The sequence below is a fragment of the Balaenoptera acutorostrata genome, chromosome X (assembly GCF_949987535.1).
Source record: "Balaenoptera acutorostrata chromosome X, mBalAcu1.1, whole genome shotgun sequence".
Classification (NCBI taxonomy): Eukaryota; Metazoa; Chordata; class Mammalia; order Artiodactyla; family Balaenopteridae; genus Balaenoptera; species Balaenoptera acutorostrata.
Window position 1 is genome coordinate 121655423 of NC_080085.1, and position 26315 is coordinate 121681737.

Below are 26315 nucleotides of genomic sequence, written 5' to 3' on the forward strand. Positions count from 1 at the left end.
TAATTCCTCTGTCCCTGTTACACCTTGACCTACAGAGATTCTATATACTATATTTATAATGTGGTTATTTATTTAAGTAGTGATTAGAAGTAATGACTTTTCTCACATGGATGTATTCCTATTCTTTAGAAATGAATTCATCCACTTGATCCCACTTTTAAGATAATTCAGTCACTCTGTGTTATAGGAGCCAAAGATAAAGCTATATAGGACCTACTTTGCTGAAACCACAAAGTATTAGCTCAGCTGCCTTTGAGAAAAACTGGATGTCTAAGTAATCTTACTAGGTGAGAATAAGACAATTCCTTATAACTAGCTTCTGAACTTCTTTGTATTTCATGTATTCTGTGTTGGCAATCAAGAAGTTTGAAATAGTGGTATTCAGAATTCTGAGCATTCATCATAACTCTGACGCTATGTGTGCTGAGCAACAGAACTGTAATTCAACTTAATTCAACCTTAATTCAACTGTAATGTTATAACTCACATCCCAACCTTTTAAGTGTTTTAATTTGGAGTCTTTGGTGTTCTAGTATATTTATCTAGTGGTCTTTGGCATTCAGCATCTTGCTGCTTGACTAACTTTCCTTATGCACAATTCTGATTCTGGTACTTTCTTGTTCAAAAATCATCAATGGCTGCCCATTGTCTATATATTCCATTATTTAACCTTTAAGTCCAGGCCTAATCCCAGTGTACCTTAACCAGTTTTATCTACCAGTGTTCTCTTTTATGCAATATATGTGATAGTCCCTCTCTTCCTCAGCCTATCTAAGTACTAAAGATCTTCGGCCTACAGCTCAATCCTGATCTCTTAAGCTTGTCAGTCTTGGGTGGGTAAGATCAGAAATCAGATTATCTGAAGCCAGAGCGCCTGAGATGAGCCTACCAAGCTGTAATCTCCTTCCTGTTCTCTATCACTGCAAACACCTGGAGTTGGCTCTTGATTATTTGGCCAGTGGTATGATGACAAGAACATGGGACATAGAATGAAGGCTTTGCCACTGGCTTCTTGTCTCTCACTGGCTGGGGACTCTCTCTCTCTTTGGGTGAGTGGTGCTTAGTCTTGGCAGGATAACCCCAGTCTGTAGGGGTGAGTTTCTTCTTTTTTTAAAAAAAATATTTTTTGTGAGTTTCTTCTTAAGCTTCCAACCTACTAAATTAGGGCATCCTCACTGAACCTTATCCCCCTGGCCAGGGGCCTTGAATGCTACCCACTTAATTTTGGCTCTGAATACAAATCTCCTTGTTTAGGGCCCTGCAACAATTAATTGGAGATCTAAACTACATTCTTAGGTTCTTGCCAGCTTCATCTCTGAATATCATCACATAAATACTATCTTTATTTACCATTGGGCTTCAGATTGCTCTATCCATTCTTTTGCATGTGAATGCTAGCCTGGAAGTAGTTAAGTTTACCATTCCCTTGATTTGGCATCTAGAGCTGGGCCTGGCAAACTAAGGCCCATGGGCCAAATCTGGCCCAACTCATTTACGTATTGTCTAAGGCTGCACTACAATGGCAGAGTTGAGTATTTGCAACAGAAACCATATGGCCTGCAAAACCTTAAATATTTACTATCTGATCCTTTACAGAAAACTTTTGCTGACCCCTGACCCGAAGTCAAGTAGTTCCCCTGCCATGTTGTTGCTTATTCTTTGATAATTCCTCATTCCTCATGCTGTCAATCAATATACCCCCAGAATCCCAGTTCGTTGAGACTATGAAGTAGGTTCCAATCCACTGAAACTACTCACTTTTAATTGAATTTCCCTGCTTCCTCTTTGTCATCTTCCTAAGAAGTCCTTTCTCTGTGTTTTACTTTTTAGTGAAAGAGATGCCATAGTCATAAAGACTGAGTAGCCTTATTATGTCTTTTAATGTTACATCAGGTCCTAATATGATAGTCTTTCAACATTGCCAATATTTTTCAACATGACCTTCCAATAGCTCTAAGATTAGGCCTTTCAATTCTTCAGTGTCTCTAATATCAGGTCTTCTGAGCTACATAGCTTCTGATATCTCCAATTGCCAGATCTTCTAAATGTTACAATATCCATCTCTTCTACTCTCTGGCTTGCAGCATCTCCAGTGCTAATGTCTTTAGTCTCCTCAATATCAGAGTCATTAAAAGTCTGGGTCTTCTAATAACTCCAAAAATCAATCTTCAAGTTCCAGGTCTTGTCTTTCAGGGGCCAGAGTTCTAACTTCCAATTTTTCTATGTTCCCAATCCTCCAATGCCTCCTAGTTACAGGTCTTCTAGAGTCCATTTATTTCATTGTGTCCAAGTCTAGCTCTTCTAATATCTTCCAGCACATAAATAATTCAGTTCCTACAATTTATAGTATCTTCTAAATCCTGATTTTACAATGTCTTGTCATCACAAGTTCCTCTAATGCCCAAGTCTTTCAATATCTCCAAGAGCCTGGTCTTCTAACATTCAGGTGTTCCAACATCCCCAGTGTCTGAATAACTAGGTCTCTCTTAATATCCTGATCTTTTAGTGTCCAGGTGTCCTAATGTTCAGGGCTGCCAACACTTTTGACTTCCAGCATCATGAAAAGTACATCTTCCAAATTCTATGTCTTTTAACATGAATATGTCAATATCCAGGTTTTCTAGTGTCTCCCAATATCCAGGGATTCTGATTTAAGATTTCTAAATGTCTAGGTCTTCTACTGTCCATACCTTCCAATGTTTAGGGCTTCCAAGGTACAGGACTTACAATGTCTCTAGTGTTCAGGGCTTCCAGTATCCATGGCTTCCATATCCATTAATTCCAACACTCAGGGCCTCCAAAGTCTCCAATGTCCAGAATAACGAATGTCCTCAAAATCTAAGGCTTCCAATGTCTCCAACATCCTGTGCTTCCAATGTCTCCAATGTCCAGGGTTTCCAATGGCGCCAGTGTCAAGGTCTTCCAACGACTCCAAGTCTTCCAGCAACTCCAAGTCTTCCAACTAATTCCAAGTCTTCCAACAACATCAAGGTCTTCCAGCTAACCCAGTCTTCCAGAAAATCCACGTCTTCCAGACAGTCCATGTCTTCCAGCAAATCCAGTCTTCCAGCAATTATAAGTCTTCCACAAAATCCGTATCTTCCAGGAAAATCCATGTCTTCCAACAATTTCAAGTCTTCCAGCCAATCCACGTCTTCCAGAAAAATCTATGTCTTCCACCAGATCCAAGTCTTCCAGCTAATTTACGTCTTCCGTAAAAATCCAAGTCTTCCAGAAAGAAATCCAGGTCTTCCTCTCAGTCCACGTCTTCCAGAAAAATCCACGTCTTCCACCAAATCCAGATCTTCCAGAAAAATCCATGTCTTCCACCAAATCCAGTCTTCCAATCAATCCACGTCTTCCAGACAAAATCTATGTCTTCCACTAAATCCAGGTCTTCCAATAAAGCCACGTCTTCCAGAAAATTCATGTCTTCCACTAAATTCAGGTCTTCCAGCAAACTTATGTCTTCCTAGAGATTAACGTCTTCCAGAAAATTCATGTCTTCCAGTAACTTCCAAGTCTTCCAGCAAATCTATGTCTTCCAAATAATCCAGGTCTTCCGGACAATTCGGGTCTTCCTGAAAATTGATGTCTTCCAGAAAAGCCATGTCTTCCAGGAAATCCATGTCTTCCAATGACCTCCAGGTCTTCCAGCCTATCCAAGTCTTCCAGAAAATCCATGTCTTCCATCAAATCCATGGCTTCCAGAAAATCCACGTCTTCCAGGAAATCCATGTCTTCCAGCAAATCCTTGTCTTCCAACAAAACTGTGTCTTCCATCAAATTCATGTCTTCCAACCTACCCATGTCTTCCAGAAAATCCACGTCTTCCAGAAAATCCATGTCTTCCAACAAAGGTGCGTCTTCCAGAAAATCCATGTCTTCCAACAAAGCGGCATCTTCCAGAAAATCCACGTCTTCCAACAAAGCCGTGTCTTCCAGAAAATCCACGTCTTCCAACAAAGGTGTGTCTTCCAGAAAATTCACGTCTTCCAAAAAAGGTGCGTCTTCCAGAAAATCCATGTCTTCCAACAAAGGGGTGTCTTCCAGAAAATCCACATCTTCCAAAAAAACCATGTCTTCCAGAAAATCCATGTCTTCCTACATCTCCAGGTCTTCCAGCATCTCCAGGGCTTCCAGCATCTGCTCGTCTTCCAGCATCTCTGTGTCTTCCAGCATCTCCACGTCTTCCAACATCTCCACGTCTTCCAGCATCTCCATGTCTTCCAAACAACTACTCAGTCTTCCAAAAGCAGGCTCAATATCCACGTCTTCCAGCGTCTCCAGTGTACCGGTCTTCTAACATTCAGGTCTTCCAGTGTCTACGATATCCAGGTATTTTAACATGTTCCATAGTCCAGGCCTTCCGACCTTTCCCCAGGTCCAGACGTTTTCAAAATTAGTCTTCCCAAGTTCAAGCCTTTCCATGTTCAGATTTTTCCATAGACAAGCCTTCCAACTCAAATATTTCTGCTTCTAGTAGAATTAGCTTCAAAACATTGAATAGGGCATTCCTTCTTATAGACCAGATCTTATGGATCAACTGTACTTCAGCTTAATAGTGTTTTTGCTTCTAGGAAATGTGCATTCATTCTTGACAACTTTTAAAGATAGTGTTCATAAAACAGCTTCTATAGAATAAACACATAGATGGGATTGCTGTGATAAATTTTGCTAATTTACTAATGCTCATATATTTTATACAGTCAACTCTGTTTAGGTACAAGTCAAATTCTTATTTTAATGAGAAAAATTCCTGTTTAGAGACTTTATTATTTTAGATAAAGCTGACATACAGTGTATTTATCCATTTTTTTATAACATCAATTTTTGTTGTTTGGTCTTATGTGACATAAATAATAATAATAATAACATTAACATAGCATTTACTATGTCCAGGCACTGTTCTAAGGTCCTTACATGCATCAACTCATTTAATCTTCACAAGAACTCATTGAGGTAGATACTCTCATCCCTGTTTTACAGATGAGGAAACTAGCACACAAAGGAGAAGTAACTTGTCCAAAGGACACAACTAATAAAGTACAGCACTGGGATTTGAACACAGCTAGCCTGTTTCCAGAGTCTATGACCCTATCCATTATGCCATAATATCTGCTATTGAAAATCAAGATGAGAATTAGAGGATCCGAAGCTTGATTGCTCCCATTTTATGTGTAAACTATTATAAGATCTTATATATAAATGGTCTCACTTTATCCTGTCACTTATCAGAACCTATTTGTGTTCACAAATCTCATTCCTCAACTAGCTACTATCATTTCCTTGCTCATGTATATGGAACTAGGCACAAACATTTCCTGATATCATTTTCAGTTTGGGCAGAAATAACACAAGGGAGCACTGAATTCAAGTACCCTTTGCTTTAGAATCATATTCATAACTCCATGCTTTGAGCACTGATGCCTGGAATTTAACTCTCCCATCTACTTTAATCCATTCTCCAGTTTGCACCTTACTATCTAGACCATTTACCATTAGTTTGTTTCTGACCTCCAGGATCCACCTGCTTCTTCAAATATCACTGACATCCTGGATTCCTGACCACTGCCTTGTGTTTGATTAATGGTAACTACAACTCCTTAACTCCCAGCTTGGTGACCTAGAGAACTAACTACTTGGTTCTCCAAGTCTCAGCTCCTACCAGGTGCTTCCAGCAATGTTGCTACCTGTGCCTCTGGCTGGCATGGCAACCATTAACGCTACATAATGAAATTATGGTTAGGCAAGGAACCTCTAAAGATCTAGAATCATCTATACAAATGAATAATAATAATAATTGAAATATCTTCCAAATAAATGTCTAATGATTTAGTTTACAAAGTGCTGTCACTTCATTCATCCATCTCCATCCATCCATTCATTCTTTCATTCAACAAATATTTATTGAGTGTCAACTGTGTGCCAGGCATATTTTAATGGAGCTTAAAATCATTTGGGGGAAACAGACAATGTACAAATAATTGAACAATTATTTATCAGTTGCTGTAAAGCCATGAAGGAAAATTAAGTATAGGATGCTGTAAGAGTCCAGAAAGTTAAGGAAAGCATCCCTGAGGAAGTAACATATATGGTTGCTGGAGGATCTATTTTCTTATTTGATTATCAAAATAACCTTGTGACTAAGCTAAGACAGATGTTTCTATATCACTTTTACCTAACTAGAGGTTAAACAGCAAGTACTAAAGACAGGCATGGGATCCACATATTTTGACTTTTTTTTTTCTACTTCTCCATGCTGCCTTAAAATATATAGTAAATACAGTTTTGGCAATATATATCAAGGTATATGAAAATGTTGGTACTCTTTGACTTAGTATTTTCACTTCAATAAATTTACTCAAGGAAATGATCTAAAATATGGATAATTCATGCACAAAGATATTCCTCCCAAAGTTATTTGGTATAGTGAAAAACAGAAAAACCTAAGGGTCTAACTTTAATGGCATGATTAAGTAAATGTGCTATTTCCATGTGATAGACTATTCTTCCATTAAAATATTTATGGTATGTTCATATTATATAATGTTAAGTGATAAATCAGCATATAAGATTATATGGAGTATGGTTGCAATTATTTTAAATATATATAATCAGAGAAAAATGACTAGAAATAAACACATTGGAGATTGTGAACTAATTATCTCTAGGTGGGTAGGATTATGTGTGATTTTTGTTTACTTCTCTATGTTCTTATTTTCTGCGAAAGTTCTTACAGTGTGGAAGTATTTTATATTCAGGAAAGATATTTAAATGATTGTGCATAAAATCATTATTTATTCATCTTTTTATTATACATGTAATCAAGTTTTACTGTTGAAAACACTTCAAAATGTAAGTAAGCAAAGTGAAAAAATTAAAAAAATAAACTCAATACTCAAACACTGTAAAATTTTTGGTGTATGCTCTTCCACACTCTATGTATGTTTATTTTCTTTTACAAAATGGAATCATACTGCCTTTTATCCTATTTTTTCCACCTAATAAATTGTAAACATCTCTTCATGTCAGTAAACATGCATCTGTATTATAATTTTAATACATAACTTATTTACTTCGTCTCCTACTGGTGGGCATTAAATTCTTTCCAATTTGTTTTGTATTCTAAAAACTGCTGTGATGAGCACATATATTGTGTAAGTTGTGCAGAACACAAACTGTGTTGTCCCACGTGGTAGCCCTGTACATGACTGTGTGCATAAATGTTCAGATATTACTTAGGATAAATTCTGAAAAGGAGAGTTGCTGAGTCAAAGGGTATATGCATCCATATTGCTTATCATCGCAAAAAAATTAAAAGCAATCTGGATGTCCGACAGTTGGGGGTGGTTAACTAAAATTATGTTGCAACAGTATGATGACATATTATGCAGCCATTTAATATTCAGAAGAATATTTACTGAAATAGGAATATGTTCACAAGATCTCAGTAGTGAGAGAAACAGGTCACATAAAAGTATGTATAATATTCCAATTTTGTAGAAAGAAAACTATATAAATGTCTTCAGAAAAATGACCAGTAGAATATACACTAAAGTATTAGTAGTGAAAGTCCAAAAAGGATTGTGGTATATTTACACAATGGAATATTATACAGCAGAGAAAAGAAGGCACTACAGGTTAATAATAATAATAATATGGGTAGATTTTACTTCTATCATGTTAAATTAAGGTATCAAGTCCCAGAAGACTACATATAATAGGATATTCTTTTTTTATTATTCAAAAACAAGTAAAACTGAAGGCTATATTATTTAGGTGTACATATATATTTGGGATTAAAAATATTTTATTAGAAATCAAAGGAATAGCAAGGAAAACTTCAGGATAATGGCCATTGGGGCTGAGGAAAGGGGGTTGGAATAGGAGGGGATCATAGAAGTAGGTGGAATTTATTGTCAGTATTCTAGTGCTCAGATTTGATGGGTGGGTGGGTAGGTGGGTATTCATTCTATAACTAAAAACATATCATTGACTATTTAATGATTGTATGAGTATTATGAAAATTAAATAAAAGAACAATCTTTTCTTGGATCAAAACAAAAGAGGGCACGGATCAGTGAAATAGTGTGCATGTTCTATGACAGTGTGGATACATGACTTATAATTCAGTTCTGTGCACTTGAATTTCACATTTTCTTAAGCAATTATCTCTGGGTGGTGGAAATACATGTGCTTTTTATTCTCTTGTGTCTCCTTATTCTCTGAATTTTCTACAGGGAAAATACAATATTATCTTAATTGAAAGGCAAGCCCCAAATTATGTAGAGTAAGATCTCAAGTATGTTAAAAATGCATAACAGGGACTGAAAAGACAAGTGGTGACATTAATGCCTCTGTGTGGTGAGAATTCATATCGCTTTTCTTCTGTTTCCTTACAGTTTTTTAAAAATCCAAATGTTATACAGTGAGCTTATATTTTTTTTCTGTTAGAAAAGTAATACATGCTTATTATAAAAGTAAAAAGTACAGTGGTTTATAAGGTAGCAAGTGAAAATATCCCTCTCCTAGTCTCACAGCCCAGAGACAGGCATGATTATTTGTTTGTTTTGTATCTTCCAAGTACTTTTTCTGTTTATGTGTTCTTGTGTGTCTTACAAAACGAAATTATCCTATGCATGTTATTCTTTCTACAACTTGATCAACCCATACTTCTCATCCCCAGATCAATAGAAAGTCATTGTAACAGCTAGTAGAATTCTATAGTAGGGTGTACTATATAATTTATTCAACTCTTTCCACATGATACATCTTTAGGTTGTTAAGTTTTTTTTTCTTCTAACTATTACAGATAATGCTATAAAAAATGGTCTTTTGAATCTATCTTTTGCACATTTAGAAGTATTTCCATAGGCCAGTACCTTAGAAGTGTAATTGATAGATCAAAGGGTTTGAGCTAAATTGCCTCCCGGCATGCTGGACACTATTATTCTTTTAAATTTTTGTCAGCACTTTGGATGAAAAATCGAATCTCATTCCTTTATTTTTCCCTAAACGCCAGTGAAGTTAAGCACCTTTTAATATATTTATTAGCTATTTGTATTTCTTCTGTGGGAGAGTGCTTGTTCATATCCTTTGCCTATTTTTTCTGTTGAGTCATTTGTCTTTTTTCCTTCTTGATTTGTAGGAGGTCTCTGGATATTAGAGCTGGTATCCTTTTGCCTGCTATATGTTGCCAATGTCTGTCATTTGTCTTTTTAAAGGTTTATTTATGATGGTATTTGACATAGATTTTAATTATGTAAAAAGGTAAACACTGTAATCTTTCGTTTACAGTTTCTTGGTTTTGTCTTATATTTAGGTAGGCTTCTGTACCCAAAATTATTTTCCTCTACTAGTTTATATATTTTTATAGCTTAGTGCTTTAATCCATATATGTTGTGTATGGTGGAAAGTAGGAACCTATGTTTATTTTTTCAGAAGAGATAGCTAGTCTTCCCAACTTATTTATTGTATTGAATTATATCTGCACTGATTTGGAATTCTCGCTATGGGTATGCTGCTTATGTTTCTTTTCTATTCAGTTTTTGTCTATTACTGAGCTAGTACCTCACTGCTTTAATTATGATAGCATTGTAATATATTTTTGAAATCTGTCCCCCCTTTATTATTCTTTTTTTTTCCTAGAATTTACTTGGCTGTTTTTGTACATTTTCTTTTTCCAGACGAATTTTAGAATCAACTCATCAACTTCTGTAAAACAAAAAAATCCCTGGAAGTGCCTTGGACCTTTTGAGTAACGTGTCAAAATTGGCATCTTTACAATATAGAGTTTTGCATTTATCTTGTATATAGGCATCATATTAAACTCAGTTCTGTGGGGGGTTTTCCAGTTAGTTATCTTGAATTCTTAGATATGCAATCATGTCAGCAGTAAATAATGAAACATTTGTCTTTTCCTTGCTAATGTTTACATCTAATTTTATTCGTTTTTAGCACATTGGTAAAGATCTTATGACTTCCAAGACAGTGCAGATTTATATGGCTTAATAAAGAGTAGGCATCCTTCTCTTGTTTTTGACCTTAATAGAAGTAACTCATTGTTTCACTCTAAAATATGATGATTGCCATTGTTTCCGATAGATACCCTTTTTCAAGTTATGGAAATGCCCTTCTGGTCCTTATTCCTGATTGACTTATAGTTTTGTCAGGAACGGATATAGAATGTTATCAAAGACCTTTCCTCGTATCTGCCAAGGTGATAATATTGTTATTCTTTTTAATCCGTTAATGTATTAATTACACTAATAGATTTCCTAATGTTGATCTATTCTTGCATTCTTGGAATAAAACTGACTTGGTAGTGATGTTTTGACTATGTTGATATTTCATTTAGAATATAATTCTCTGTATTAATAAGTCCCTAGAGCAGTGCCTCCTTACCTTTTTCAAATCATGTCAATTAAAGCAAATGTGTATTTTCTTTTTGTTTGGTAATATTATATCATATTTCTACATATTAAATCAAACTTGTTAATTGTTATTTAGATTTTCCCTTTTTAACTGCTTGATCTAATTTTTCAGATAAAAGTATGTAAAATCTCCCACTGTTGTTTTATCACAGCCTCCTATTTTTAACCTTTTCTGCTTTACATATTTGAACTTCTTTTTCATTGTGTTAAATTTCATGATTTTCTTATTGCATTGTGTTAATTCACAACATAAAGAAACCTTTTTTAACCCATTTAATGCTTTTTGCCTTACATTTCTTCCCCCCCCCCACTTGATTTTTGTTAGCATTTGTCTGGTGTATCTTTATCCACTCCCATATTTTCAACATTTTTGTGTTTTGTTTTAGGTGTATCTTTTCAAAACAGCATGTGATGCGATTTTTTTAAACTTCATCTGAGAATGTCTGCCTCTTAATTCATAATTAAACCCTTTACATAGATTACAACTGTAAAATATTTATTAATAATTCTGTCAATTAAATTGTTTTGGTTTTTTTCTTCTTCCTAGATTTGTCAAAGTGTGTTTCCTCTTTTTTCCTATATAGTGGTTTCGGAGTTTGAAATATAGCTTCTAAGAGTGGTTGCACTGATATATACATATTTTAGTTCATGTATTTTTATATTGTTAAAAATTTATATGTTAAAAATATGTTTAAGGTGAGCATATAATACTTTTGTAATAAAAAAAAGCATCTGCTTTTAAATGTGTCCAGTATTTGTTCATTCCTTACCAGTCTCATTCTCCTTGCTCAGGCTCTCATCATCTAGATTTTATATCCTTCCACAAACCTCTTACTCTCTCACTACACCTGTCCATCTTGTATACTGCTACCAGATCATCTCCTTAAAATATAATTTTCTCCATATAACTCAATTCCTAACTAAATCTAAACTCCTACACCTGACATCCAAGTCCTCCATGACCTTATCCCTATAACCATAACCGTTCCTGTTCTCTACTTGACCATGGACCATCTATTCCAGGCAGGCTGGTTTCCTCACTCCCTTACAAATCAGCATTTGTTCCTTCCTTTACTTTCATTTACTTTTTCCCTATGTTTTCTTGGAGTCCTACCCAACCACAAAGAGTGTAGATACCTGTCTTAGAAGATGTTATTCTTCTGTCATGATAGTTTTCCATTAGGGAAGACCTACATCTTCAGGGATGCAACATTCTGGTCACAAAACTATGGGAACAGACTTCATTTTTGACCAGGAAACCTTAAAGCATTTGATGTCTATTGAAGAGGGACAATTTTGACTGTGTCCTAAAATGCTTTAACATTGAGATTGATATTAACCCCTCACCCAAACCAAAGGTTTCTTTACAATTCTTCCTTAATAACAGTGCAGGACAACATCACCTCAATGTAGACCTTTCCCCAGTTTCTGTAGTTTCTGGATCCTCTCTAACAGAGGATAGTCAGCCTCTCATTTCGTTGAGAGTTATTTGGGGGCATATCATCATTTAGTCCATGACCTTAAGCTCCTCTGGAAGTTTCTGTCAACTGCTCCAGGCCTGATTCCTCAACAGAGCCTTTGCTTCCATTTCAGTCAGTGTGACCCTTCCTTCCCCAGAATGGAGCTGGGAATGGGGCCCCAAATCTCTAGGCACTGAGGAAACATTTTCTTATCAATGCCAAGAAATAATCATTCATCTACAGTGCTCCCACCCCCAAAAGACAAGGTCTTTAGTGTACTTTGTACTTTTATTTCCCTTACCACCTCCTCCACATCACTCTGCCCCCAAAGTTCCTAGAAGGGAGTACAGCTGTAAGTAATGCTATCGTCATGATGTGGTGTTCTCTGGATCAACAAAGCTGAATTCTTGATGAACCACTGCCCCTTTTCTAGACTTCAAAATATTTTTGGTTGTTTACACTATGCTCTTTCTACTTTATGACTTTAACTTAATAGTTGACTTAATTTCATAACCACATTACCAGTAATTATTGAGACAATATGTTTTCCTGGTTACCATTGTTAGCACCAAGTCGTCTCCCTTCTTGCATGCATTTCTCATTTTTAGTGAATAAAACACATTTTCCCTCCCTGGAGTGTGGTATAAAGTCTCAGCTTTTTCATATTGCAACCAAGTTTCTCTTGGGTACCTAGATCACCAGGAACATATAGGTGCAAAAGTCCACACAGGTCCTGACAGGTCTAAACTCACTACAGCAACCACCTTTTTATACGTGGGTCTTATGTCATTCCTGAAGAACACAGCAAAATTGGTGCCTCCATTTTGAACCAAGCTCAGAATCAGAAAGTTTCCATCCTCATCAGCAACATGAAAAATGAGGACGCGCTCAGGTGTTCATGCTGTATCTGCCCCCAAGTCCCCAGCAGGTGAGAAAGCCCACAGATTCAATTTAATATCCAGACTCAGATGGTCCTAATACAGAGTTTGTCTGAGGATTGTAATCATATATGCATTTTGTATTGCCTGCTTACTTTATGTTGTCCCTGTTGAGTATCGTCATGGACACTTGGCCGTTCACAGACTCCATTGGTTCCAGGAGACCAAAATCACTTTTTTAAGGTTCAAATTTTCATAGACCAGTGGTGATGACTTTACGCTGACTCTTATGTCACAACTCAGACACCTTCGAAAGTGTCCTTGCTTCCTCCAGGAACAGGATGTTTCAGGCTGATTTTAAAGTATGCTACTATATAAGGACCCCAGTTCCTTTTTATTGAAAAACTGAGTGAGCAAACTCAGGATGCTAAGAGTGGAAATAGTTTCACATGACTGCTTGGGGTAGAACACAGTAGCATGGTGGCTACTATTCACTTTCATGATGAATCAAAAAAAAATTTTTTTTTCCAAAATACACCCAAGTTCATGTTATTGTTTTTAAGCCACTGTTTCTTTTTATCTGGTTTAATGAGGGCTTATTAATCCATTTTTTCAGTTGTGTTTTTAAGCTACTAATTTTTTTTTCCTTTTCTACTGGCTTTATTATACCATGATAGGTGTTATAAAACCATGAGTTCAAATGACAGCACTGGAAGCCTTATATTTCTTTGAAAAGGCCACAATTCACATGTATACAATGGAATATTACTCAGCCATAAAAAGAAACGAAATTGAATTATTTGTAGAGAGGTGGATGGACCTAGAGACTGTCATACAGAGTGAAGTAAGTCAGAAAGAGAAAAACAAATACCGTATGCTAACACATATATATGGAATCTAAAAAAAAAAAAAAGGTTTTGAAGAACCTAGGGGCAGGGCAGGAATAAAGACACAGACATAGAAAATGGACTTGAGAACACGGGGAGGGGTAAGGGTAAGCTGGGACGAAGTGAGAGAGTGGCATGGACATATATACACTACCAAATGTAAAATAGATAGGTAGTGGGAAGCAGGCGCATAGCACAGGGAGATCAGCTCTGTGCTTTGTGACCACCTAGACGGGTGGGATAGGGAGGGTGAGAGGGAGACGCAAGAGGGAGGAGGTATGTGGATATATGTATATGTATAGCTGATTCACTTTGTTATACAGCAGAAACTAACACACCACTGTAAAGCAATTATACTCCAATAAAGATGTTAAAAAAAAAAAAGAAAAGGCCACAATTTGTGTAGCTCCAGACAATCTCCATCAATAGTCTTCAAACCCCAATGATCTGAAAAGAAAAATCTCCACCCCCACCAAAGGAATCCAGAAGTGTGGGACATGAATAGCTCAAACAGATTATCAAGCAGTTGTCTAAAAGTTATCATTAGTGCTTTATTTTTACGGGAACTAGTGTTTTTCTGTTGTTGCAGGCAGCTTTAATGTTGAGCTCCAGTTTCTTAAAGGCTTTTAGAGAAATACAGATATTTATTATCTCAGTACTGTACCAGTGCATCTTTGCAAATAGCAAGTAAGAATATCAGAAAATGTAGCCAATATAAAAAATCATCAGACTTAAATTTTAACCAGAAAGTTCAAGTGGGCTTATTTCTGTAGTCCTGTATAATTCACAATTCTGTTTGTTTACTATAAGCACCAAAACATAAAATGCCAGAAAATTAAGATAGCAAACTTCAATTGCAATTTTATGTCCAAGTCACATTTACTTACCCTCCTTTTTCTCACCCTCCCCTGATTCCCACTAATCCAAGTAGTGACATTCTTTACATGGTTTCTTATTAAAACAAGGACAAAACAGCTATTTAAAGTTTTAGTGCAAAGATCAACATGGATTAAGATGTCTCATTTCAGTAAGCCCAATTTTGAGTTCAGTGGTAACTTGATCACTACAGGAAAGATATACAAAGTCACTCTTTTCTGGGTTACTTTGCTGATAGGACCTGTATTGCTTACTTACTGTGGTATAACAAACCACTTCAAAATACAGTGGCCTAAGTTGATAATCTTTTATTATCATGAGCCTATGAGTTAGCTGGGCATGCCTTCTTATCTTTGCTAGACTCACTTATGTGTCTGCAGTCAGCTATGGGTAAGTTAGGAAGCAGCTCTGCTGATCTTGGCTGGGTTCTCTCTCATATTTGGGAATTTGTTAGAGTAATCAGTTGCCCATTTACATGGCCTTTCCTTCTCCATCAGACTAGCCCAAGTATGTTCTCACAGCGTGGCAAACTTCCAAGAAGGAGAATAGAAGTGTGCAAGTCCTCTTGAGGCCTATAGATGGAACTGGCACATTATCACTTCTGCCACATTCAGCTGGCCAAAGGAAGTTGCAATGGATCCCAGATTCAAGGTGTGGGGAAATAAACTCCACCTTTTAATGGGAAGAACTGCAAAGTCACATTGCAGCAGGTATGGATATAGGGAGTGTATTAATGGTGGCCATCAGCTGTGGATGAGCTCTTCACTGTGCTCTTACATATTTGGGGGTCACTAGCCTTATGCTGCCCTAGGATGACCTCAGCTGGGACAACTGGGGTTTGTTCCACATTTTCTTGTTCTTCAGCAGTCTTGTTCTCAAGATGTGGCAGGGATCCAAGAGAGGATTTAGAAGGACTAAGCCTTTTGATGCCTAGAGATGGAACTGGCACATCATCCCTCTGCCACATTCTATTGGCCAAAGCAAGTTACAGGGTGTTATCGACTGAATGTTTGTGTCCCCCTCCAAACTCATATGTTGAAACCTAATCCCGAAGGTGCAGGTATTTGGAGATGGGGCCTTTGGGAGGTGATTAGGTTATGAGGGTAAAGCCCTCATGAATGGATGTTTCCATTTCAGAGAATATATTCAAATAGAATCCCTGAGTTATTGAAAATTGTCTCAGCCTTTATGTCTCTGCCCTGATGAGTTACTGAAAATTGTCTCTGTCCTGTTGCAAGACGGCAAACTAGGAGGTCCCAACACTCATCCCTCCCACAAAAACAACAAAAACAGTGAACTACATGCCAATGAGAATACCTCTAGGAGAGCTCCAGAGTACAAAAAAGAAGTACAATAAAGAAGCTGAAAGAGAGGAACAAAACAACTGCAAGATAAACATAAAACAATAAACAAAATGGCAACAGTAAGTTCTCACTTATCAATAATTACCTTCAATGTAAACAGATTAAACTTACCAAACAAAAGGTATAGAATGGATGAATGGATAAGTAAACATGATCTAGTCATATGCTACCTACAAGAGACTCACTTTAGAATTAAATACACACATAAGCTGAGAGTGAAGGGGTGGAAAAAGATATTTCATGCAAATGGTAACCATAAGAAAGCAGGGGTGGCTAAATTTATATCATGCAAAATAGACTTTAAGTCTAAAACTATCTCTAGGAACAGAGAAAGTCATTATATAATGATTAAAAAGGTGATTCAACAGGAAGATATAGCAGTTATAAATGTATATGCATCCAACATCAGAACACTTAAATATATGAAGCAAATACTGACAGATTTGAAGGCAGAAATTGAGAGCAATAAATAAAAGCAAAAGACTTCAATACCCCCATTTACAATAATGGATAGAAAATACAGACAGAAAATCAATAAAGAAACAGCTGACTTGAACTCTAGACCAAATGAGCCTAACTGACATATACAGAACTTTCCATTTAGAGCAGAAGAATACATATTAGTATCTCACACTATATACAAAGATCAACTCTAATAGGATTAAAGGTTTAAATGTAAGACCTGAAACCATAAAACTCCTAGAAGAAAACTTAGGGTAGAAGTTCCTTGACATTGGTCTGGGGAAGGATATTTTGTATATGACAGGAAAAGCACTGGCAACAAAAGCAAAAATCAACGAATGTGATTATATTAAACTAAAAAGCTTCTGCACAGCAAACAAAACAATCAATGGAGTGAAAAGGCAACCTACGGAATGGGAGAAAATATTTGTAAATCACGTATTTGATAAGTGGTTAATATCTAAAATGTATAAGAAACACATACAACTCAACAGCAAAAACAAAACAGCAAATAACTCAATGAAAAATGAGCAAAGACATGAATAGATATTTCTCAAAAGAAGACATACAAATGGCCCACAAGTACATGAAAAGTTTCTCAGCACCACTAGTCATCAGGGAAATCAAATCCATAATAGAATAACACTTCGCTACTGTTAGAGTGGCTATTACTGAAAGACAAAAGACAACAAGTGTTGGTGAGGATGTGGAGAAAAAGGAACCCTTGTACACTGTTGGCTGAAATGCAAAATGATGTAGCCACTACAGCATGGAGTTTTCTCAAAAAATTAAAAATAGCACTACCATATGACCTAGCAATCCCACTTCTGGGTATATATCCAAAGGAAATGGAATCAGGATCTCAAAAGGATATCTACACTCCCACATTCATTTCAGCATCATTCACAATAACCAAGATATGGAAACAACCTAAGTGTCCATTGATGAACAAATGGATAAAGAAAATGTAGTGTGGTGTGTGTGTGTGTGTAGTAATGGGCATACCTTGTTTTATTCTACTTCACTTTATTGCACTTCACAGATATTGTGTTTTTTTTTACAAATTGAAGGTTTGTGACAACCCTGCATCAAGCAAATCTATCAGTGCCATTTTTCCAACAGCATTTGTTCACTTCATGTCTCTGTGTCACATTTTGGTAACTCTTGCAATATTTCAAACTTTTTCATTATTATTATATTTGTTATGGTGATCTGTGATCAGTGATTTTTGATGTTACTATTGTCATTGTTTTGGGGTGTCACAAACTGTGCCGAAATAAGATAGTGAATTTAATCAATAAATGTGTGTGTTTTGACTCTTCCACTGAACAGCTGTTTCCACCATCTCTTTCCCTCTTCTCAGGCCTCCCTATTCCCTGAGATACAACAATATTGAAATTATGCCAATTAATATTCCTACAATGACCTCCAAGTGTTCAAGTGAAAGGAAGAGTCACAAGTCTCTCACTTTAAATCAAAAGCTGGAAATAATTAAGCTTAGTGAGGAAGGCACGTTGAAAGCTGAGATAGGCCAAAACCTAAGCCTCTTGCACCAAACAGGTAGCCAAGTTGTGAATGCAAAAGAAAAGTTCTTGAAGGAAATTAAAAGCGCTACTCCAGTGAACACACAAATGATAAGAAAGCAAAACAGCCTCATTGCTGATATGGAGAAAGTTTTAGGGATCTGGATAGAAGATCAAACCAGCCATAACCTTACCTAATCCAGAGCAAGGCCCTAACTCTTCAATTCTATGAAGGCTGAGAGAGGTGAGGAAGCTGCAGAGGAAAAGTTTGAAGCTAGCAGAGGTTGGTTCATGAGGCTTAAGGAAAAAAGTCATCTCCATAACTTAAAAGTGCAAAGTGAAGCCGCATTTTCTGATGTAGAAGCTGCAGCAAGTTATCCAGAAAATCTAGCTAAGGTAATTAATGAAGGTGGCTACATGAAACAACAGATTTTCAATAGATGAAACAGCCTTCTATTAGAAGAAGATGCCATCTAGGACTTTCATAACTAGAGAGGAGAAGTCAATGCCTGGCTTCAAAGGACAAGGCTGACTCTCTTGTTTGAGGCTAATGTAGCTTGTGATTTTCAGTTGAAGCAAGTGCTCAATTACCATTCTGAAAATCCTAGGGCCCTTAAGAATTATGCTAAATCTACTCTGCTTGTGCTCTATAAATGGAACAACAAAGCCTGGATGGCAGCACATCTGTTTACAACATGATTTACTGAATATTTTAAGCTCACTGTTGAGACCTATTGCTGAGAATAAAAGATTCCTTTCAAAATATTACTTCTCACTGACAAAGCACCTGGTCACCCAAGAGTTCTAATGGAAATGTACAATGAGATTCATGTTGTTTTCATGTCAGCTAACACAGCATCCATTCTGCAGCCTATGGATCAAGGATAAGTTTTGACCTTCAAGTCTTACGATTTAAGAAATACATTTTTGGGGGTAGTGGTGTGATGAATTGGGCGATTGGGATTGACATGTATACACTGATGTGTATTAAATTGATGACTAATAAGAATCTGCTGTATGAAAAAAATAAATAAAATTAAATTAAAAAAAATACATTTTGGGGCTTCCCTGGTGGCGCAGTGGTTGAGAATCTGCCTGCCGATGCAGGGGACACGGGTTCGAGCCCTGGTCTGGGAAGATCCCACATGCCGCGGAGCAACTGGGCCCGTGAGCCAGAATTACTGAGCCTGCGCGTCTGGAGCCTGTGCTCCGCAACGAGAGCGGCCCGCGCACCGCGATGAAGAGTGGCCCCCGCTTGCCACAACTAGAGAAAGCCCTCGCGCAGAAACGAAGACCCAACACAGCCATAAATAAATAAAAACTAAATAAATAAATTTAAAAAAAAATACATTTTGTAAGGCTATAGCTGCCCATACATAGTGATTCCTCTGATGGATCTGGGCAAAGTAAATTGAAAACATTTTGGAAAGGATTCACCATTCTAGATGCCATTAAGAACATTCGTGATTCATGTGAACGGGTCAAAATATCAACAATCACAGGAGTTTGGAAGAAGTTGATTCCAACCCTCATGGATGACTCTGTAAGGTTCAAGACTTCAGTGGAGGCAGTAACTGCATTTGTGGTGGAAATAGCAAGAGAACTATTAGAAGTAGAAGTGGAGGCTGAAGATGTGACAGGATTGCTGCAATCTCATGATAAAACTTTAAGGGATGAGGAGTTGCTTCTTAAAGATGAGCAAAGAAAGTGGTTTCTTGAGATGGAACTACTCCTGGTGAAGAAGCTGTGAAGATTGTTGAAATGGCAACACAGGATTTAGAATATGACATCAACTTAGTTGATAAAGCAGCAGCAGGGTTTGAGAGGATTGACTCCAATTTTGAAAGAAGTTCTACTGTGGGTAACATGCTATCAAATAGCATTGCGTGCTACAGAGAAACTGTTTGTGAGAGGAAGTGTCAATCAATACAGCAAACTTCATTGTTGTCATTTTAAGAAAGTGCCACGGCCACTCCAGCCTTTGGCAACCATCACCCTGATCAGTCAGCAGCCACCAACATCAAGGTGAGACCTTCTACTGGCAAAAATATGATTTGCTGAAGGCTCAGATGATGGTTAGCATTTTTTAGCAATAAAGTATTTTTAAATTAAGGTATGTACATTGTTTTTTAAGACAATGCTATTGCACAGGTAATAGTTTATAGTGTTAACATAACTTTTATATACATTGGGAAACTAAAAATTTCACGTGACTTGCTTTATTGCAATATTCACTTTATTGTGATGGGCTGAAGCCAAACCCGAAATATCTTCCAAGTATGCCTGTATACACACAATGGAATATTATTCATACTTTAAAAAGAAGGAAATCCTGCTATTTGTAACAACTTGGATGAATATGGAAGACATTATGCTAAGTGAAATAAGCCAGATAAAGATGAATACTCACATGTGGAATCTAAAATATTGAGTTGGCCAAAAAGTTCGTTCCGGTAAGATGTTACGGAAAAACCGGAATGAACTTTTTGGCCAGCCCAATAGTTGAACTCATAGAAGCAGAGAGTAGAATGGTGGTTACCAGGGGCTGGAGGAGGGAGAAATGGAGAAACTTTGGTCAAGGGCTGCAAAGCTTCAGTTATGCAAGATGAATAAATTCTGAGGATAATGTACAACAATGTGACTATGATTAACAATACTTTACTGTATACTTGGACTCTTCTAAGAAGGTAGATCTTAACTATTCTCATACACACTCACACAAATGAAAGAAAAAAGAAAGTGGTAACTATCTGAAGGGATGGAAATGTTAATCAGCTTTATTAGAGTGATTATTTCACAATGTATATGCATATCAAATAATCAAATTATATACCTTAAATGCAGACAATTTTTAATTGCAGAATATGTTAATAAGAAAAAAAAGGAAATTGTCTCTGCCCCTAGGTGATTATAGCTTTCTGGTATCCCCAAAGCCTATTTCTTTGCAATGGTATTTTAGGTTCAAAATCCTTTCCTTTCAGAATTCTATGAACATTATCATAATGTCTAATAATATTCCATATTATGGATAAAGAATTCAATGCCAGCTATTACAGCTAAACTTTTATTCCCTCTCTCTGAAATCTTCCATGATTTTCACATTATTCTCATAATTTAAAGTATGTGCATCAATTAACTTTTGTTGTATAACAAAACACTTCAACATTTTGTGGCTTAAATTATTTACTGAGCTCACAATTCTGTGGTTTGGCAATTTGGGCTGGGCTCAGCCGGGCAACTTTTCTGATCTCGGCTGGAATCACTCATGCATCTGCAGGTGTAGTGAATGGCCTCACATGTCTGGGGGCTGACTAGGTGTTGTCTCGGATGACAAGAGTGACTGAGTGTCATAATCCAGGGGAATAGCCTGGATTTTCTTGCATGGCAGTCAGGGGCTTCAGGAACATCGAGAGAGCAAGCCTTTATATGCAAGTGCTTTTCAAGCCTCTGCTTGTGTTATATTTGCTAATATCCCATTGGCCAAGGCAAGCCACATGGCCAACCCAGATACAAGGAGTGGAAATACAGTCTACTTCTTTTTTTTTTTTTTTTTAAAGATGAGAACACATGATAGGCCATTTACACACCCCATTGTATTTTATTATTTTATTTATCTTTTTTTTTGGTATGTATTTTTAATAGAGGGTTAATCTTGGGCTTTTTCCTTTATATATATATATATATTTTTTAAGACAATCAGATGTTTTTATTTATTTATTTATTTATGGCTGTGTTGGGTCTTCGTTTCTGTGCGAGGGCTCTCTCCAGTTGTGGCAAGTGGGGGCCACTCTTCATCGCGGTGCGCGGGCCTCTCACTATCGCGGCCTCTCTTGTTGTGGAGCACAGGCTCCAGAGGCGCAGGCTCAGTAATTGCGGCTCACGGGCCCAGTCGCTCCGCGGCATGTGGGATCCTCCCAGACCAAGGCTCGAAGCCGCGTCCCCTGCATTGGCAGGCAGACTCCCAACCACCGCGCCACCAGGGAAGCCCCCAGAGTCTACTTCTTGAGGGAAGGATCTGTGATATCATATTGCAAGGGTGAGGATACAGAAAGGGGAATAATATGTGGCCTTTTTTACAATTTACCATACTCCTCTTTTCATTTCATCTCCTACCCCTCCCTCCATCACTTACTCCACTCCAGCCAAACTGACCTCCTTGCTTTTCCTGAGAAACGGCAGGCATGCTCTCACCACAGGGGCTTTGCACACACTGATCCCTTTGCCTAAAATACTGTTCCACCAGGTATCTGCATAGGTAGTTCCTTTGGCTCTTTCAAGTCTGTGGGTTGGCAATTTGTCCTGAGCTCAGCTGGGCAGTTCTGGTCTCAGCTGGGATCACTCATGTGTCTGTGAGAATCCGGTAGGTCAGCTGGGTGCTAGGAAGGCTTCAGCTGTGATGGCTTGTGTCTGCTCCACATCACTTCTTACCTGCCAGGAGAGTAGCCTGGGCTTGTTCACACAGTAATCAGAGGGTTGGTTCCAAGCAAGCGTAGAAGCACACAAGGCCTCTTGAGATACAGCTTGGAACTAACACAATGTTACTTCCACCACATTCTATTAGTGGAATGTGGGATATCTTGGGCAAGCAACAAGGCCAAGTCAGATTCAAGGTGCTCCTCGATGGGAGGAACTTCAAAGTCACATTGCAAAGGGGCACGGATACAATGAGGGGGAAAATTGTTGTCATTCTTGCAAGCAACATACCATAGTGTGCTATTTTTCAGTATTTTGCTTCAAAACAGTAGTCTTCAGCTCGGGGAGGTGTATCTTCTGTTACTCCTTAAATTATGTTTTCCCATCTCTCCTTTCTCTTCTTCACCATTTGGAAATTCTATTAGAAAGACTTTGACTCACCTATATCTATTCTCCATACCTCACAACTTTTCTTTCTTAGCTTTCCTATCTCTCCTTCCACCCCTCCCCAAATATTCTAAAAGAATGCTTTAATGGGATCTTCCAGACATCTAATTTGATTTCCTGCTATGTCCCTTCTGCTATTAGGCCTTATTTTGAGGCAGTATTTTCTTTTTTAATCCGGCAATTATATTTATAATGTTCATAAACTGTTTGCTTTACAATTATACCCTTTTATCGCAGTAGCTTGTTCTACTCTTTTATGGATACAAAATTTTCTTGAATATCTCTGAGGATTTTTTTTCTAAAGTTTTCTTCTGTTTCCTGCATTAATCCTTTGGAGTTAGTAACCTCTATTCAGCTTTGCATCACTTTTTCATGCTGTTCATTATCTTCAGGAAATGGGCAATTATTTTTCAGCTGGCCTCTTCTGAACTGCTCAAGTTAATTATCAATGGTCATAATATGAATACTATCCCTGTTGTTCTCTGGATCACATAACATCGAGTTATCTATTTGAGAAATAATTCAATAGAAAAGCAGTGCTTGTAATTTGGAGTATCTGCCTTTGTGACTTTCAAAAAGGGGCTTCTCTTTAGGCACTGTTTGATTTTTTCTTCTTGGCATATTAATGCATATGACAGTGCTTTCCTGATTAGCAGTCATAGAGGCCTCTACTATAGCTGCTTTGAAGCATGTTTTTATGAAGTGAAGTTTCACAAAAAGTGAAGCTCCTGTATTTCAAATAGCCTATATTTTGAGTCAGACTATTCTAAACATATCCTGCAAATTTGGTGAAAATTTATCCAGCCATTTTCATGTGATATGTGGTGACAAAAATGTTCAACACAGCATAGTTTGTAATTTCAAATGATTGAAAACATATTAGAAGATCTTTTGGCATATTATACAGCATATATATTGATATATGTGCAGTGGAAGGATGCACTATTATACCGTTTGAGTTTTCTAATCATGTGTGTAACTTTAAAAAAAATGTCATCTGGGGTTAACTGATAGTACAGTTACGTGGAACTTTTGTTTCCTGTCTTACATATTTTAAACTAAGAGGAAGAAAGTTATTTAAAAAGCAAATTACGCAATGTTAGCTCAACAGTGTAAAAATGCATAGAAAAAAATGGGAGAAAAGATCCCAAAATGTTAATGGTAGTAACAGAGTAATAGATGGTTTTTAAAATGTTTTCTGTATTTTTAAAATATCTTTAATGAGTATATAATATTTTCTAAGCAGAAAATAAACAGTTGAACAAAAATAAATTTCACAAGATGAACAAAAAACAGGTATTTTTGTGCTTATACTGTGTAAGTTATGAGTTTATCATTATAATGTTGGTGTCTAAAATCATTTAACTAAGGAATGGTTGATGCATTTCTGGAATAGTGAGGAAAGACAACTATGGTTTTGCTAAAACATATTAGGGATTAAATGGAGAAGATATCTAGATTTTATCCACACTCCGGCCCCAGGTCAAAGTGGTCTGTCTCTCCTCTGAACTCTTGGAGGGTTTATTTTGCATATTACTCATTAAGTGCATGTCCTTTACTCCAGTATTCCCAACGAAGTGGTTTCATGGGGACAGATTCCGTGTCTTAAAAGCTGTATTTTCTGTAAAGTCTAGTGCATAGTTATTCAATGAATATGTGATGGCTGATGAAAAAAGTGGCATAGCTCATTTTATGACACTGAATGGACTTTGACAGAGCAAACTTGCTCTTTTACCGTCATGGAGATTTAGATGATACATAACATGAAGAAATGATGACACAGAAAGTTTATGCACCTTGCCCGAGATCACACAGCTCATAAGTGAGAGGGTTGGGATTTATATTCAGGTTGTCTTACTCTGGAGTTTGAGGTGTTTACTGATACACAGTATGTCAGACACCATGACAGATTCTGTTAGAAAAAAAACCCAATTAGCCCAAATAGATTCAGACAATGTATTACATAGTCAACAAAAGCACGATCACTATAGTATCAGCTCCTCATATCCTTTGTGCCACAGAGAAACACTGAAACAAAAGGGGGCAAGTGACAGGCAATATAAGTAGCGGAGTACATTGTTGCGGAGTACATTGTTGCTGCGGGGCCAATTCCACACCACAGCTGAGAAGTTTTATAGCTTGCAGCTCTCCCTTAAGGGGGTTGGCATGGAGCTCTCCTCTAAACTCTACTATCTAGATAAAATCTGATAAGTGGGCAAATAAGTCGGCTCATTTGAGTAAGGGGGAGATGTAAGCAAAGAAAAAGCAACAAACTGCACGTATAGTTGATAAGGCTACGAGACAAAATGCCCTGATGTGAGTGAGGAACTTGGTCTTGTTTTACAGCATCATGTAAAGTTTTAAAGAAGGATTATACAAGGCTGAGGTGTCCTTCAAGGAAAGCATTGTGTCAGAATAGCTGTTGAACCCAAATCAGAGAAAAAGTTTGAACGGTTATTATATGATTATATTGTCCGCTCTTGAGAGTTTATTTTTTTTAACATCTTTATTAGACTATAATTGCTTTACAATGTTGTGTTAGTTTCTGCTGTATAACAAAGTGAATCAGCTATACATATACATACATCCCCATATCTCCTCCCTCTTGCGTCTCCCTCCCACCCTCCCTATCCCACCCCTCTAGGTGGTCACAAAGCCCTGAGCTGATCTCCCTGTGCTATGCGGCTGCTTCCCACTAGCTATCTATTTTACATTTGGTAGTGTATATATGTCAGTGTCACTCTTGCACTTTGTCGCAGCTTACCCTTCCCCCTCTCCGAGTCCTCAAGTCCATTCTCTTGAGAGTTTAGAAGGATATATTGTGGCAGTGGGCTTCTATGAAGTCACTAAAAAGACCCACGCGCTTGTCATTGCTGTGCAATTCCATTTTCAAGATGATTTTTCTGTTTACCTAGTTTCTTAGTTTGTCTAAAATAAATTAACTGGTACAATTGTCTTTAGAAGACCACAGGAATGATTCTATAGCTAATTTCTTAGTACGTAACATTTTAATATAAATCTGAGAAGCCACATGTGAAAAATTATGTTTATAAATAATGGAAAATGCTTGTAATGTGGAAGTTCTCCCAATTATCTTTCTTTTTCTTCCAAATATGAATGTGTCACGGGTGAAGAACTAACAAGAGTTAATATCCATAAATGGGAACTTATCTCTATGAAACTTGGTTAGATTATGATTTGCTCTAGAGAAAAATCTTGGAATTAACCAAATTGATATGAACCTCAAACAGGGAATATATTTACTGAAATACATGCACACACACACACACACACATACACAAATAAAAAATCCCAAACTTGGAGGTATACTGGACAGGGATCCAGAAGTCTACTGACTCCAAGACTAAGTCAGTGATCTGAAGCAACACTTCCTCTGAGAGCCCTTCCAGCTCTGACATACTGAATCTAAGGTTTTCATAATGTACCACGGTCCATTAACCTGTTTTCTCTAGTAATTCTTTAGAATAGTAACATATTTATTACATAGTGCCTTATTGATATCTCATTGTTGAATTCTAATTGTTTATTACTCTAGCAGTGCCAAATAC

The 26315-nt window shown here is 37.1% G+C and overlaps 1 protein-coding gene across 1 annotated transcript; it reads right to left on the minus strand.

Annotated features, from left to right (window-relative positions):
• Nucleotides 1-1493: 1493 nt before the first annotated feature.
• LOC103012624 (cerebellar degeneration related 1) lies at nucleotides 1494-4414 on the minus strand. Its single transcript, XM_028167472.2, is given in 1 exon segment — nucleotides 1494-4414. A coding segment is annotated over 1 exon segment (1026 nt). The 5' UTR covers nucleotides 4225-4414; the 3' UTR covers nucleotides 1494-3198.
• Nucleotides 4415-26315: the final 21901 nt, after the last annotated feature.